The 16,743-nt window shown below is 41.9% G+C and overlaps 1 protein-coding gene across 1 annotated transcript; it reads right to left on the reverse strand.

The window, feature by feature from the left end:
• Positions 1-652: 652 nt before the first annotated feature.
• LOC122551301 (gamma-crystallin S-1-like) lies at positions 653-2,557 on the reverse strand. Its single transcript, XM_043693008.2, has 3 exons — positions 2,467-2,557; positions 2,121-2,363; positions 653-1,002 (listed from the first exon to the last, which is right to left on the reverse strand). The coding sequence occupies exons 1-3, from the start codon at positions 2,473-2,475 to the stop codon at positions 727-729; spliced, it is 528 nt and encodes a 175-aa protein (XP_043548943.2). The 5' UTR covers positions 2,476-2,557; the 3' UTR covers positions 653-726.
• Positions 2,558-16,743: the final 14,186 nt, after the last annotated feature.

Consider the following 16,743-nt stretch of genomic DNA (forward strand, 5'->3'; position numbering starts at 1 on the left):
GGACCAGCTACTTAATGCAAAAAACAGCAGCAACAAAATAAGGTAGCAATCAGATTGGTTCCGTCCATCAACATCAAATAAATATGAGTTGATAGTTATATGTTTTTATTCCAACTAATAAGTAAATATCTTTCTTGAGAATTTATCTCTTTTAAATACTAAACACCTTTTTAAATAAAGACAATGCATCAGATCCAAAATTTTATGATTTGCAAGAGGCAGTGTTGGACTGGGATGTACAAAGTTAAAAATAACACAACACCAGGTTATAATCCAACAGGTTTATTTGGGGGTACTAGCTTTTGGTGCACTGCTCCTTCCTTCTGTCTGACCATTCGGCAAAGGAGAAGCGCTCCAAAAGTTAGTGCGCCCAAATAAACCTGTTAAAGTATTTTTAGCATTCTATGTGCAGTCCTATTTTAATATCCCAGTTGAGTCTCGCTGTTTTCCTGTTGAATGTCACTGATCTATCTGAATAGCTGTCGAAATGAACAGTCACTGTTTTAAATAAAAAGGTTCTGGTGAAGAATCTTGCCTTGCTATGTATTTTGCATTTTCAATGCCATGGGGAATACTTTGCATAGTTTATCATAGTTTCAAGACTGTTGGATGTCTGAGGTGGCAGTGCACAAATATAAAATCCAAAGAAAAATCAGTTCTATTGCTAGCACTTTTATTTTATTTCAGAATATTTCAGCATAACAGAATATAGTTTTCAACAAGGAATTAGAAATCCCTCATGCGCCTGAAAGATCCAATTGTTGCATTGTAGCCTCCCCAGTCACTGAATCTCCTGTATTCACCAGGCCTCATGAAGTACTGTCGCCCTCTGTAGTTGGGATGTTCATAGAAGATCCAGTAACCGTCCATCACATGGCAGGAGTGGATGTCACGGTAACGGAAACGGTCGTAGACAGATGGACAGTCATCCATGAATTCCATCATCTGCCCTCCAAAGTCAGGCCTCTCGTAAATCCTCATTCTGTAGGAGCCTCCTCGGTACTACAACATAAAATGTAAAACTTTCACAATGCAGCTATAAACATGCACATGAAGTATATTGAAAACAGTTTCAAGATTATAACACTCCAGAACAAGTATATTTATCAATGACTTGGACTTGGGTCTATGAGACACAAGTTCAAAGTGTGTAGCTGACACAAGCCTGTGAAGCATAGGGGGCCATGAGAAGAATTGTGATAGACCTCAAAGGAATATAAGCTGATGTAATAAGTGGTCATGTGGCATATGAAATTGAGCAAAGCAACATATGAAGTCATGCACTGTGGAAGGAAGAATGAGAAATGGCAATCTAAACTTAAGGTATAACTCTCAAGGAGGTGAAGAATAATGATAGCACAATTTGTGGAAGGTGGCTCAAAAGGTTGATGATGTGGTTAAAAAGACGAACAGGCTCCATGACATTATAAATCACAGAACATAAAAGCAAAAAGGTTGTGATAAATAAAACATTAATCTGGTTTCAGTTGAATTACATGTCTAATACTTGACACCAGGCTTTAGGAAAAGTGTGAACATGCAGACAAGTTTTATGAGAATTGTTCCGGGATGAAAGACTTATTAACTGTGGACTGATTAGCCATGGATAGTCAAACATTGTTCTATTGAGGGAAGTGAATGATGAGAGATATTTGATAGAGGTATTCAAAACCATGAGATGTCTAGACAGTGTTTCTGATTAGAAACTGTTCCCATTACTGAAAAGTGGTTCTATGGTTCTGTAATGCTCAACAAGTATGCTTAAAGTCAAAGAGTGTGGTGCTGCAAAAGCACAGCTGGTCAGGCAGCATCTGAGGAGCAGGACAATTTCAAGCATAAGCCCTTCCTGATGAAGTGTAGTTCAAATATGGATTTGTCACTCATGACAGTCAATGGAAATGACAATAATTGTGCCTCAATTGATATAGAAACATAGATTACATCAACAGGACTAACCCATTTGGTCCTTTAAGCCTGGTCCACTATTCAATATAAACATGAAAACATAATTTATGAAGGAGCTCCAAATGTATTTTATAAAAAACAGTAATTATTCACACACCATAAATCATATCAGTAGATGTTCTGAGACAGATAATTAGCACGTATTTCTAACTTACTTGTGGGTAACTGCGACATGACCTGACACAGTCATTGAATCCCATCCAGCGCTGGTAGTCAGGATATTCTCCCCTGGTCAGAACATACTGGTATCCCATGTAATTGGGTTTCTCATACAGCACCCACCAGTCACTCTCAACACGGATGGAGTTACAGCGGCTGAAGTAAGGGGACAGGTCGGCACAGTCACTGCTGCACTCATAGTGCCGCCCCTGGAAGTTCCTGTCCTCATAAAAGATGATCTGTGGGAAATAAAATTACACAAGAGATTTCATACTTTCATAACTTTGAGGATTCTTAGAAAATGTTATGAGCTAAGTTTAAAGTTATACAAGTTAACCGTACCTTGCCCATTTTGAGCTTTAAAGCTAATTAAACAAGCACCTGGGATGTAGCACTGTCCTATCCAGCTCAATATTTATACACTGGACTAAAATGCCACTGTAGGGAATACTTTTGTTAGTCTAATAGCTTTCAACAGCGCATATCAGCAAAATGACAAATTATAAAAAAACCTGCCATTGCAGACAAAATCCCCTTATTCAGGTTTATTGATAGGACAATGATTCTTTTCATTCTGCTTTGATGCTGCTTTCATTGTTCACGAAATATTTCAATGGCAAACTGGCAATTCATTTATGATGCGTCGAGTAAAGGTATTATTGACATGCAGTTGGTCTCCCTTGCATCATTGTGATGCTCCATTACAGAACATGGATGGTGGACAATGTGAGGATGTTTCTGGCTCAGTGTATCAACTGCCGTTTTTGAAGTGGGCTGTCCATGATTATGCATTATGTTTACCTGAAATATGCAGAGTAAGCAGAACAAGATGCTAATCACTCATTTGACAGAATGCTGGTGTGAATTTCCACCAATAGGGTATTTTAGTTTATGCGGTAATGCCAACATTATCACCTGTAGCATTAAAAAAACTCGAACATAATAATATTGAAGAAACCAAAAGACAACTTTAGCACAACTAATGTGCATGTACAAAAGTTACATTTTTTTAAATTTCAAAAATATACTTTATTCATAAAATTATTTAATATCTATAAAATTGGTGATGTCATACATATGTATACATTCCATTTCTTTACATACCGAGATCGAAATTAATCATTCATATGTACAAATCTGTACATTGACTATCCAGCTATTCTACTGAGGCATCAGTGGAGCCCTATTAATGGGTGGGCCGCCCGTTCTTCTCAGGCAGGCAGACCTTATATGGTGGTCTTTCCCCATCGCGCCTTGGCGGCAGCTGCCCCAAGCTTTAGCGCATCCCTCAACACGTAGTCCTGGACCTTGGAATGTGCCAGTCTGCGACCCTCAATCGGGGTCAACTCCTTCAGCTGGAAGATCAACAGGTTTCGGACAGACCAAAGAGTGTCTTTCACCAAGTTGATGATCCTCCAGGCACAGTTGATGTTCGTCTCGGTGTGCGTCCTGGGGAACAGACCATAGAGCATGGATTCCCGCATTACGGAGCTGCTCAGGATGAACCTCGACAAACCCCACTGCATTCCTCTCCAGACTTCCTTTGCATAGGCACATTCCAGAAGGAGGTGTGTGACAGTCTCGTCTCCCACGCAGCTGCTTCGAGGGCAGCGTGCGGTGTGGGAGAGAGTCCGGGCATGCATAAAGGATCTCACAGGCAGAGCCCTTCTCACCACCAACCAAGTCATTTCTTGTTGCTTGTTGGAAAGTTCTGGCGGTGAGACATTCTGCCAAATGACTTTGACAGTCTGCCCAGGGAACCGCTCGATAGGATCCGCCCTCTCCTTTTCCCGAAGGGTCTCAAGGACACTACGTGCTGACCACTTCCTGATGGACTTGTGGTCAAAGGTGTTTTTCTTCATAAATTTCTCCACGAAGGACAGGTGATACGGAACGGTCCAACTACTCGGAGCGTTCCGCGGCAGCGAGGCCAGGCCCATCCTTTGCAACACCGGGGACAGGTAGAACCTCAGTACGTAGTGACACTTGGCGTTTGGGTACTGGGGATCCAAGCACAACCTGATGCACCACACACAAAGGTGGCCATTAGGGTAAGGGTGGCATTGGGCATGTTTTTTCCCCCATTGCCCAGATCTTTATACATGATGTCTCTTCAGACCCGGTCCATCTTTGATCTCCACATGAAGTGGAAGATGGCCCGGGTGGCTGCGGCGGCACAGGTTCTGGGAATAGGCCAGATCTGTGCCACATATAACAACACTGACAGTACCTCACACCCGATGACCAGGTTTTCATGTACAATAGTTACATTCCTCAGGCGCAGAATGTCTGGGCTAATATCAAACTATCTGACTATAACGCTTCAAATGCTCTAAGTTAGGATGACTGTTATATCTTTGGGTTACAATACTGTGGTGATATAAGCATGTCCCTTAAAGTTGTACTGACATGCTAATCATGAGACAAAGCACAACATCCCATTTTTCCAAAGATAAAAATCTATCCTGAACAAATACAGGTTGTTTTGCTATAATGTGCGCTCTGTTAATGCAAATTCACAATAACACAATTGACAAATGGGGACCAAACATGAGTTTTTAAAGCGTGGATTGGTTATAACATGATTCCAGCCCCATTAGTTTCAATGGTGAGGCTACTATGAGGTTTTCTTATAACACAGGATTGCACAAGATCAGAACTGCTGCATTATAGCACAACCGACTGTATATACGTGGTTATACATAGGCACATGGTGTCAATTAAAAACTGATTCAAATAGGTAAAACAGAGTTTAAAAAGAAAACTAAACTTCTGTGTTTCAGTATAGTGTTTTTGCGGTTGCCCAACTTGTCCTGAAGTGGTGATTGTGATACTCGAAGCACATTTTTTAGAAGGTGTTTGGGCAACTCAATAAAGTGGTTAAAAAGACAGCCAGGCTCCATGGCATTATAAATCAAGTATCAAAGTAAAACAACTTGTGATGAAACTTCATGGAATATTATTCTACTTTCAACTGAAGTACGTGTTTCAATCTTGGCATAATATTTTGGGAAAAGTGCGAAGGTGCCAAGGATACTTATGAGAATTTTTCCAGGAATGAAGGACTTATTAGCCATGGATAGGCAGAGGTTGTTCTACCTGAGAGAAGTGCATAATGAGAGATATTTAATAGTGGTATTCAAAAACATGAGATGTCTAAACGGTAACTTTGGAGTAGTTTTCCTCACCCTCTTTATGCATAATTAGTGTGCTGTATGTTGGACTGAGTTGGTTTCTATTCCTTCACAATGTAGTGTCACGGTCAGTTATGGTCTGGGACTGGTTGCATTTTCATAGACTTTTGCTGGTATCGGCGTATTTGTATTTATAAATCATACTCTCTGCCCAGTGCTCTGTTTTGGTAGATTTCTATCTGCCTATTCATGCCGATCCCTTTCGGTCTCGTCTGTCTAAGAAGAAGAATGCCCTGTATCTTGGAATAGTTAGACAATTCGTTGCTGAGAAATGTAATTTGCATTGTCATACGAACATAAATTGTCCTGAAATTGAAATTCCTTATTTTGGTATTGCATAAAATGCAGCAAGGCAATACAAAAAGCTTGTTGCTCCACATTTAATATTTGTTGATTTCATTGTTCACACCACCAAACATTCTGCTAAACAGTTTGAGTCTGGTTAGTGAGGTGACAATCTTCGAGGAGAAAGTGAGGGCTGCAGATGCTGGAGATCAGAGCTGAAAATGTGTTGCTGGAAAAGCGCAGCAGGTCAGGCAGCATCCAAGGAACAGGAGAATCGACGTTTCGGGCATAAGCCCTTCTTCAGGAAACAGTGAGGTGACAGTCTGCTATGGGTCACTCCCTACAGTACAAATGTCCTGAGATGGTTTGCCAGTGAAGTATGTTTTTTTTATTATTCGCTATCTGATGTGGGACATCGAATAAACTGAAAATAAAACTTATCATGTCAGTGATGGTCCCACTCAGTGTGATGCTAAGCCTCTGAAAAATAGGGAGTTAAGAAATGTAATCCATCACAAAGATGCAACCTTCTCAGTGTACTGTGAAAAGGTCTGTTGCTACCTTCATCCAAGGAGTGAATGGAACATTGTGTGAGTGTAGAGGCTCCCTCTAGTGGGATTGATACATCTGGCATGCCTCACATCCATTCATGAGGCGTTAATATTCTGATATATCCCAATGCAGAATCACATGCCAGCTGCCTTGTGAATTTCAATGCTAATGTGCCTCCGGTCTCGCATCAAAATGATATTGAGGTGTTACGTTTATGGTATTTGGACTTGCTTTTCCAAAAACATGCTTTGTCCTGATGTACCAAGTTGATCTCTGCCCAAGATGAACAAATCGTCTCAGACTCTTCTTGAATACTGTCAGCCCATTCCTGGACATTATTTTTCTTGCAACTCTTGTAGTTGCTTATCTTCAGCAGTAGCCAATAACATTTGCTCTGGCCAAAGTGTAATGGAGCAATTTTGAGAAAATCTTTAACTGTATAATCTTGAACCGCATTGTGTAGGTCAAGAGGTATATCCTGGTCTGTGTGTGGGTTGGGTAATCTGATCATCATGGTGCTTCTGAAGTAATCATCCTTGTGCCTGACTTAACTCTCACTTGCAAGTTATATTTTTTAAGACCATTGACGGATTTAGTTGTGCCACATGTAGTCTGTTCTGCCACAAAGGGTGCAGTTGAATCTCATGAATCGTAACTATACCGAGACTTGTGCATACTAGTAATCCCATCACTGCTTGTGTATTAGCATCACCAGGTAGAAGATTCTGGGAAGCCATAATTTTGCTAATGCACAGAAATGGTGATCCATTGTACACTCTGAGACAGTGTCTCCCAAGTGTACCACTTGGTGAGATACATACATTTTCTGAGTGCACAGTAGTAATATGTTGGCAGTAACTCCAATGTTGGTTTTGGCTTTCATTGTATGTTATTGTGCCTTTTCAGAGCAAATGATCCTAACGTATATAAAAGCTCCTGATCGCCTAATGCTGTTGACCTGGTTATAAGTTGAATAACATAAAAAGCTTGGGCATTGTTTGAAATTTGATTTTCACTTGCTTTTGATTCTGAACTTTATTGATGAATTTGTGTGCATTTGTATACCATCTTTACACTTGCCTTGCAGCCAGTGTTGTACCAACTTATCAACTGTGTATTGTTCTGGAATCTGGCCTAGCCTTTGGAATTAGATTTTCTGCACATGCATGCCTTATGTCCCTCAGTGCCATACATTCTACAGGTATCAAGAAAAGTTGAATAATCATTTATACATAAGATATAATGGATCTCTTACATATTATATAGGGATTATGACTATATCAGTCATGTTAATTACATACAAAACATCTAATTGTTGTTAGTCTGATGCTATGGCTTCCTATTTCTATTGATCTTTAATTAATTCATCACACTGAGAAGATGATGCAAATAGATTTAGCTGGTGTAAATATGATGACTTAACATAATGAGCTTCTCCAGGGGTTTCACTTCTGAAAAGTAACACTCATGCTCTTTACTGTGGAATTCTGGTAAACTGGTCAGTAAACTCTTGGAGGTTGCTGTCTGTACAATGTGAGTTGGAGTCTGTTATGCATGAAGCTAATTCTTACAGATCTTTCCTGGATTTTTCTAATTGTCCATGAAAAGACCAAATGTGTTACTTATATGAAAATCCTCCTTTCCAATGGAAAATAAGATTATTAAAGGTCTTTTCTCAAGATTATCTATGGTTTGGTCTGTAAGCTATAATTGCATATGTTGCTTGGCCAAAGAATTCGATGAGGGTGTCATCAGATGCCAAATCTATAATGAGGTTTCAGTTTTCCATGATTCCAATTAAAAGTGTTGCGTGTACCACCTTAACGTGCATGCCCCTAATTTTGTATTAATTTAAGTTAGAAGGTGCCCCTTCCTTAATAATAAAGACCTTGCAGGTTTGAAAAAAAATTAATTGCACCTTAATCAAAAGTAAATTAGTTCTGTTTGTTTTGGTGGTAAATGCCCTACCTAAGATCTGTCCCGACTGACTGTATTGACAGAAACTGATGCCGCCTATGGCTAAGGAATTTACCCTTCATCCAAATAATGCATTGTCCAGTTAGTTTATAATTAATTTTCCTAATATATGCTACCACCATTAACATTAGTGTGTTTGCCTCCAATAGGATATTTTAATTTAAGCAGCAATGTTAATGTTATTTCTTAAAACATAAGAAAGTGCATTTGGATATTATGGCATTGATTATTCCAGGAGGTAGTTACTACAGCTAACCATTATGTACAAAGATTGTACAGGTTAGGTGAGTGGTCAGATGCATGGCAGATGCAGTTTAATGTGGATAAATGTATGGTTAGCCACTTTGGTGGCAAGAACAGGAAGGCAGATTGCTACCTAAATGGAATCAATTTAGGTAAAGGGGCAGTACAAAGAGATCTGGGTGTTCTTGTACACCAGTCAATGCAGGTTAGCATGCAGGTAAAGCAGGTAGTGAAGAAGGCTAATAGCATGCTGGCCTTCATAACAAGAGGGATTGAGTATAGAAGCAAAGAGGTACTTCTGCAGCTGTACAGGGCCGTGGTGAGACCACACCTGGAGTACTGTGTACAGTTCTGGTCTCCAAATTTGAGGAACGACATTCTGGCTATTGAGGGAGTGCAGCGTAGGTTCACGAGGTCAATTCCTGGAATGGTGGGACTACCTTATGCTGAAAGACTAGAGCGACTGGGCTTGTATACCCTTGAGTTTAGAAGACTGAGAGGGGATCTGATTGAGACATATAAGATTATTAAATGATTGGACACTCCGGAGGCAGGAAACATGTTTCCGCTGATGGGTGAGTGCCGAACCAGAGGATACAGCTTAAAAATACAGGGTAGACCATTTAGGACAGAGATGAGGAGAAACTTCTTTACCCAGAGAGTGGTGGCTGTGTGGAATGCTCTGCCCCAGATGGCAGTGGAGGTCCAGTCTCTGGATTCATTTAAGAAAGAGTTGGATAGAGCTCTCAAGGATAGTGGAATCAAGGGTTATGGAGATAAGGCAGGAACAGGATACTGATTAAGGATGATCAGCCATGATCATATTGAATGATGGTGCAGGCTCGAAGGGCAGAATGGCCTATTCCTGCACCTATTGTCGAAAAGTGCAGGAAGTGCTTGCCGAATGTCTAAAGTTTTGAATTAACCTGTTCAGGTATGTTATGACATCCTTTGAAGCAGGTGGGACTTGAACTCAAGCATTGGGCAAAGAGATGCATGAGAGGCAAACATTTTACACAGACAGTGGTTCATGTGTGGAATGAACTTCCTGAGGAAGTCATAGATGTGGGTACAATTACTGTGGTTAAAAGACATTTGGATAGATACATGAATGGGAAAGGTTTGGAGGGATATGGGCAAGGAGCAGGCAGGTGGGACTAGTTTAGTTTGGGATTATGTTCGGCATGGACTAGAGTCATAGAGTCATAGAGATGCACAGCATGGAAACAGATCCTTCGGTCCAACCCGTCCGTGCCGACCAGATATCCTAACCCAATCTAGTCCCACCTGCCAGCACCCGGCCCATATCCCTCCAAATCCTTCCTATTTGTATATCCATTCAAGTGCCTCTTAAATGTTGCAATTGTACCAGCCTCCACCACATCCTCTGGCAGCTCATTCCATACACGTACCACCCTCTGCATGAAAATGTTGCCCCTTAGGTCTCTTTTATATCTTTCCCCTTCACCCTAGACCTACGCTCTCTAGTCCTGGACTCCCCGACCCAAGGGGGAAAAGACTTTGTCTATTTATCCTATCAATGCCCCTCATAATTTTGTAAACCTCTATAAGGTCACCCCTCAGCCTCCGATGCTCCAGGGAAAACAGCCCCAGCCTGTTCAGCCTCTCTCTGTAGCTCAGATCCCCCAACCCTGGCAACATCTTTGTAAATCTTTTCTGAACCCTTTCAAGTTTCACAACATCTTTCCGATAGGAAGGAGACCAGAATTGCACGCAATATTCCAACAGTGGCCTAACCAATGTCCTGTACAGCCGCAACATGACCTCCCAACTCCTGTATTCAATACTCTGACCAATAAAGGAAAGCATACCAAATGCCTTCTTCACCATCCTATCTACCTGCAACTCTACTTTCAAGGAGCTATGCACCTGCACTCCAAGGTCTCTTTGTTCAGCAACACTCCCTAGGAGTGTATAAGTCCTGCTAAGATTTGCTTTCCCAAAATGCAGCACCTTGCATTTATCTGAATTAAACTCCATCTGCCACTTCTCAGCCCATTGGCCCATCTGTCCAGATCCTGTTGTAATCTGAGGTAACCCTCTTCGCTGTCCACTACACCTCCAATTTTGGTGTCATCTGCAAACTTACTAACTGTACCTCTTATGCTCGCATCCAAATCATTTATGTAAATGACAAAACGTAGAGGGTCCAGCACCGATCCTTGTGGCACTCCACTGGTCACAGGCCTCCAGTCTGAAAAACAACTCTCCCCCACCACCCTCTGTCTTCTACCTTTGAGCCAGTTCTGTATCCAAATAGCTAGTTCTCCCTGTATTCCATGAGATCTTACCTTGCTAATCAGTTTCCCATGGGAAACCTTGTCGAACGCCTTACTGAAGTCCATATAGATCACATCTACTGCTCTGCCCTCATCAATCTTCTTTGTTACTTCTTCAAAATTGGACTAATTGGACCAAAGGGTCTGTTTCAGTGCTGTAAGACTCTATAACTCTATTATGCTACCACTGTACCACAAGAGTCCTCTTCTGTAATGTTAATCTATTGGATCGTACAAGTGGAGCATGTTTTCAATTAAGTGGTCTGAGATAAAACGGATTGTGAGATCTTTAAACCCTCATGTCACGTGTTATTACACATTTATGAAACCATGAGCATGTTGCTTAAGGGTTTACTAACCTACTGATTGTGAGACATGAAATGCCTGCTGTTTCTAACCAACTGATTATGTTACTTCTCCCTCTTCAACACACACAGCTGCATTAAACCAAACAAGGATCTCTCACTATTGCTACTTAAAGTCACCACCTTTTGGGTGAAGTGATTCTGGTTGCTGATAGAGTGCCAATAGAAGCATTGCTTCGTGTTAGGGCTTAATGTAGATTCATCCAGTTAGAAGGAGTGGCATTGATTAATAAAGTCTCTAGGTTTGCCATCTCCTATCATCTTTGAAGCTTTAGTTGAAAGCCTCCTTGGGTAGCGACATTGTACAGATCTGTACACAGAGGAAGGACAGCAACTTTCAACATGAATCTGTACCTTTGTAAAATGCATGTCCTATTAGACACTCAAACCCCATGAATATATAAAAGGGTTGTTAGTCATGCAATTATACTGCATAATTTTAAGTTGAGTCTTGTGTGTGTACATACAAAGAATTAATATTAGAGAATCATATTCAAATTTGTTTTAGGTACAGCAGATACAGAAATAATATTTTCTCCGGTTCCTGAATCATAATCATTCATAATGCAGTTTGATAGGTACACGAGGATGAAAGATTATGGTTTACGAAGCAATCTAGGATTGTCTGATGAATACCACTGCTCTTCCAATGAGCCACCATCGGCACAAGATACTGACTGATTTCATTCTGTCCTGTGTTTTGAAGACACTATGATTCTAAGTGTTCTTCACTATGGCATTAAATGACCAACTTGAAAATAGCAAGAATGTAACAATGTTGGATTCTGAGCATTGAGGAACAAGGCATTCTTGATGTACATGTCTGCAGATCCCTGAAGGTGGGTTGATTTTATTTATTATTGTCACACATACCCAAGTACAGTGAAAAGTTTTGTTTTGTGTGCAGTAAAGGCAGATAATAACGTATGAGGACATACAGATCATGGGGTAATTGAACAGAATTCATACAAAGCATATAAAGTCACAGCTGTGCAGAAGATGATCAACATTAGATTTGAAATTTGAGAGGTCCACTCAGCAGTCCAATGACAGCAGAGAAGAAGCTGTCCCTGAACCTGTTTGCACGTATGTTTAAGCTTCTTTATCTTCTGCCTGAGAGAAGAGGTTGGAAGAGAGCATTACTGGGTGGGAGGGGTCTTTGATAATATTGGTTGCCTTTCCATGGCAATGATGGGAAGTTGATTCTGTGGTGTTCTGCGGTATGTTCACAACTATCTTAGTTTCTTACGGTCTTGGACAGCGCAGTTGCCATACTAAGTCATGTGATGCACCGGGATAGAATGCTTTCTGTGGTGCATCTATAAAGGTTGCTGAGGCTCCTTAGGGATGTGCCGATTAGCCTTAGTCTCCTGAGGAAGAAGAGGTTTTGTTGTGCCTTCTTGACCATCAAATCTACATGGGAGGTCCAGGATAGGTTGTTGGTTATTGTCACTCCTAGAAACTTAACGCTCTCGACTATCTCCTCCTCAGCTCCGCTGATGTAGATTAAGGGCATGACCTCCTCCTTGATTCCTGAAGTTAATGATCAGCTCTTTAGTTTTGCTGAGATTGAGGGAGAGATTGTTCTCTTTGCACCATGTCACCAAGCATTTTATCTCCTTCCTGTATTCTGTCTCGTCATTGTTTGATATCCAGCCTACAATGATGGTGTTGTTAGCAAACTTGTAGTTGGAGTTCCGATAAAATTTGGTCACACAGTCATGAGTGAACAGGAAGTACTGTAGGATGCTGAGTACACATTCTCACAGGGTGCCGGTGTTGAGGATTAGCGTGGACGAGGTGCTGTTGTCTATCCTCACTGAATACGGTCTGTGGGTCAGGAAGTCAAGGATCTAGTTGCAAATGATGGAGCATCAATCTAGCTCTTGGAGTTTGGACATTAGTTTGGTTAGGATTATAGTGTTGAAGGCAGAGCTGTAGTCGATAAGTAGAAGCCTGATGTAGGTATCCTTATTATAAAGATGTTCCAGGGATGAGTGCAAGGTTGGGGAAATGATATCTGTTGTGGACCTGTTGCTCCGGCAAGTGAATTACGAGGGATTGAGGCAGGCTGGGAGGCTCGAGTTGATGTGAGCCATGACTATCCTCTCGAAGCACTTCATAATTATAGAGGTCAGAGCCATTGGGTGGTAGCCATTGAGGCAGATTATATGTGCTTTTTTTGGTACCAGGATAATGGTGGTGTTCTTGAAGCAGGTGGGGACTTCAGGTTGTAGCAAGGAGAGATTAAAGGTGTCAGCAAATACTCCCGACAGCTGGTTCACACAGGATCTAAGTGCACAGCCAGGGACTCCATCCGGGTCAGTTGCTTTCTATGAGTTCACTCTCAAGAAGGTCAATCAGATGTCTACAGCGGTGATTGAGGGAATAAGTCCCTCTGGGACTGTTGGGGCAGATGACACCATTTCACTTGCACTCTGCTCGAACTGAGCCTAAAAAACATTGTGCGCATCAGGTAGGGATGTGTTTTTGTCTGCTATTCTGCTCTACCTCATTTTGTATCCCATGATGTAGTGTAGGCCTTGCTACAGACAGCAGGAGTCCAAGTGGTAGGTTTGGTTCTCTAACTTAGTGCGTATTGCCTCTTGGCACCTCTAATGGCCTTGCAGAGATGATATCTAGATTTCCTGTAAAAGTCTGGGTTGTCTAACTTGAACACCCAAAGCCTGGTTTTCAGTAAGCAATAGATTTCCTGGTTAATCCAAGATTTCCGGTTGGGGAACATACAGATTGACTTCTTTGGCACACAGTCTTCTGTGCACTTGGCACTGAAGTCTGTGACACTAGTGGCATACTTGTCTGGATTGGCCACTGAATTCTTGAAAGGATGTTGAAGAAAACAAACAGGACACTTGCCTTCATTAGCCAAGGTGTAAAATACAGGAGTAAGAAAGTCTTGTTTTAACCACAGATGGAATACTCCCCACCCGTATCAGCGTGCTGGAGAGACTAATTCCTCCGCGACTCCCTTGTCAGATCCACGCCTCCCACCAGCCCACCCCACATTCCTAGCACCTTCCCCTGCCACCACAGGAAGTGCATAACCTGCACCCACACCTCCCCCCTCATCTCCATCCAAGGCGTCAAAGGATCCTTCCACATCCAACAGAAATTTACCTGTACCTCCACAAATATCATCTACTGTATCCGTTGCACCCGATGTGGTCTCCTCTACACTGGGGAGACAGGACGTCAACTTGCAGATCATTTCAGTGAATATCTCTGGGGCACCCATATCAACCCTGTGGCTGAACACTTCAACTCCCCTCCCGCTCTGCCAGGGTCATCCGTGTCCTGGGCCTCTTCCATCACCACTCCCGTACCACTCGATGCCCAGAGGAAAACACCTCATCTTCTGCCTTGGAACCCCACAACCACATGGGATCAATGTGGATTTCATCGATTTCCTCATTTCCATTCCCCTCACATTATTCCAGTCCAAAGATCCAATTCAACACCGCCCTCTTGACTTGATCTTTCCCATCTATCCGCTCCACCCTTCACTCCATCCTGACACCATCTCCCCCACCTTCATCTATTGCAATCTCAGCAACTTTTCCCCTAGCTCCACCGCCCTTCCAATTATCTCTCAGTCCCCCTTGCCCACAAGCCTCATTTCAAATGAAGGGCTTATCCCTGTAACGTCGATTGTCCTACTCCTCGGATGCAGCCTGACTTGCTGTGCTTTTCCAGCACCACAATCTTGACTTTTGCCAGTCAGCCAATCCTTTATCCATGCCAGTAGATGCCCCTAATACCATGGTCTCTTGTCTTATTTAGCAGCAGTGTGCACCTTGTCAAAGGACTCCTGGAAATCCAAATAGATTATGTGCACTAGCTCTCATTTGTCTAACTTGCTCATTACCTCCATAAAGAATTCTAACAGATTTATTAGGCATCATCCCCACTTGGTGAAGTTGTGCTGACTCAGCCCTATTTTACCATGTACTTTCAAGTACTCCACAATCTCAACCTGACAATAGACTCTAAAATCTTATCAATGATTAAGGTCAGGCTAACTGGCTTATAGTTTCCTGTCTTCTCCCTCTTTCCCTTCTTAAACAGGGGTGTTACACATTATCCAATTCTTTTGGACCCTCCCTGACCCCTGTGATTCCTGAAAGATCATCACCAATGTCTCTACAACCTCTTTCTGAACTCTAGAGTGTAGTTCATCTGGTTGAGGTGATTTCAGACCTTACAGCTTCCCCAGCACCTTCTCCTTAGTGACAAAAATAGAAATTGCTGGAAAAGCTCAGCAGGTCTGGCAGCATCTGTGGAGAGAGATCAAAGTTAACGTTTGGGGTTGAGTGACCCTTCTTCAGAACTTCCTCAGAACCTGCCCTCATATTTCATCTTCTTGCCCCTTATTGCTTGTTAGTTGTCCTCTGCTGGTTTTTAAAGGCTTCCCATCAATCTTCACTACATATATGCTTTTGTTTTTGCTTTTACACTGTCCCGATTTCCTTTGTCAGCTATGGTTGCCTTGTCTTTCCCTTAGTATGTTTCTTCTTCCCTGGAATGAATTTCTGCAGTGCTTCCCGAATTACCCTCAGAAACTCCTACCATTGCTACTCCACTGTCTTCCCTTTCAATCAACTCTGGCCAGCTCCTCCCTCATGTCTTTGTGGTTGCTGTTACTCAACTGTAATACCATGATACTTGATTCCAGGTTCTGCCTCTCAAACTGCAGGGTGAATACTATCATGTAATGGTCACCGCCCCCTGGGAGTTCCTTCACGTTCAGCTCCCTAATCAGGTCTACCTTATCATAGATCACCAAATCCAGATTTGTTCCCTAGTGGACTCAACCATATGCTGCTCAAAAAAAAATCTCCAGATATTTCATGAATTTCTTTTCTCAAGATCCACTACCAATCTGATTTTCCCAGTCCGCCTACATATTGAAGTCCTCCATGATTATTGTAATAGTGCCTTTTTTACGTGTATTTTGTGTTTCCCAAATTATTTTCTGTTCCACATCCTGACTACTGCTAGGAGACTTGTACATAGCTCTCATTAGAGTCTTTTCGGCCTTTACGGTTCCTCAACTGATTCCACATCCCCCAACGTTATGTCACTTCTCGCTATTGATTTAAATTCATTTCTTACCAACAAGGCAAGCTTACCCTCTCTGCTCGTGTGCCTATCCTTTCAATAGAACATGTATCCTTGGGTATTTAGGTTCCAGCCCTAATCCCTTTGCAGCTATGTCTCTGTGACACTCGCAACATCATACCCACCGATTTCAATCTGCGCTACAAGCTCATTTACCTTGGTTCATATACTGTACGCATTTAAGTACAAGCCCCAAAGTCCAGCACTGGCTGCTTCTCTTCTCATAGTAGCTCCCTTGTCTGCTGCATCTGAAATAAGATTCAAGACCTTTTTCATACTCTATTACTTGTTCTGGAAACTTTAATATCCTCTACTGAGTCCTCCCCTCTGCCTTTGACTTTTTCCTTAATTTTTCATGCAACTGAACCCATGTCTCTGGATTCACGTTACTGGCTGCATAGACACTTGTCTGAAAGCTCATATTATTATCATTCACCCAATCTTCTTAAGTTTCAGTAGTATGCACAGGGTTACCATCAGTGAATTGAATATATAACCTTACCACATAAGGGAAAATTGAATACAGTTATTGTCCAATAATCACCTAAAAATCCACACAAATCC

This window comes from Chiloscyllium plagiosum, unplaced genomic scaffold (assembly GCF_037043375.1).
Source record: "Chiloscyllium plagiosum isolate Xiang-an unplaced genomic scaffold, Cpla_swu_hap1 HiC_scaffold_7, whole genome shotgun sequence".
NCBI classification, from domain to species: domain Eukaryota; kingdom Metazoa; phylum Chordata; class Chondrichthyes; order Orectolobiformes; family Hemiscylliidae; genus Chiloscyllium; species Chiloscyllium plagiosum.

Excerpts from the sequence above, each read along its gene's own strand:
- LOC122551301 (XM_043693008.2), bottom strand. Across the intron at positions 1,003-2,120 it reads CATGTCGCAGTTACCCACAA|TACCGAGGAGGCTCCTACAG; the intron begins GTAAGTTAGAAA and ends TTTATGTTGTAG.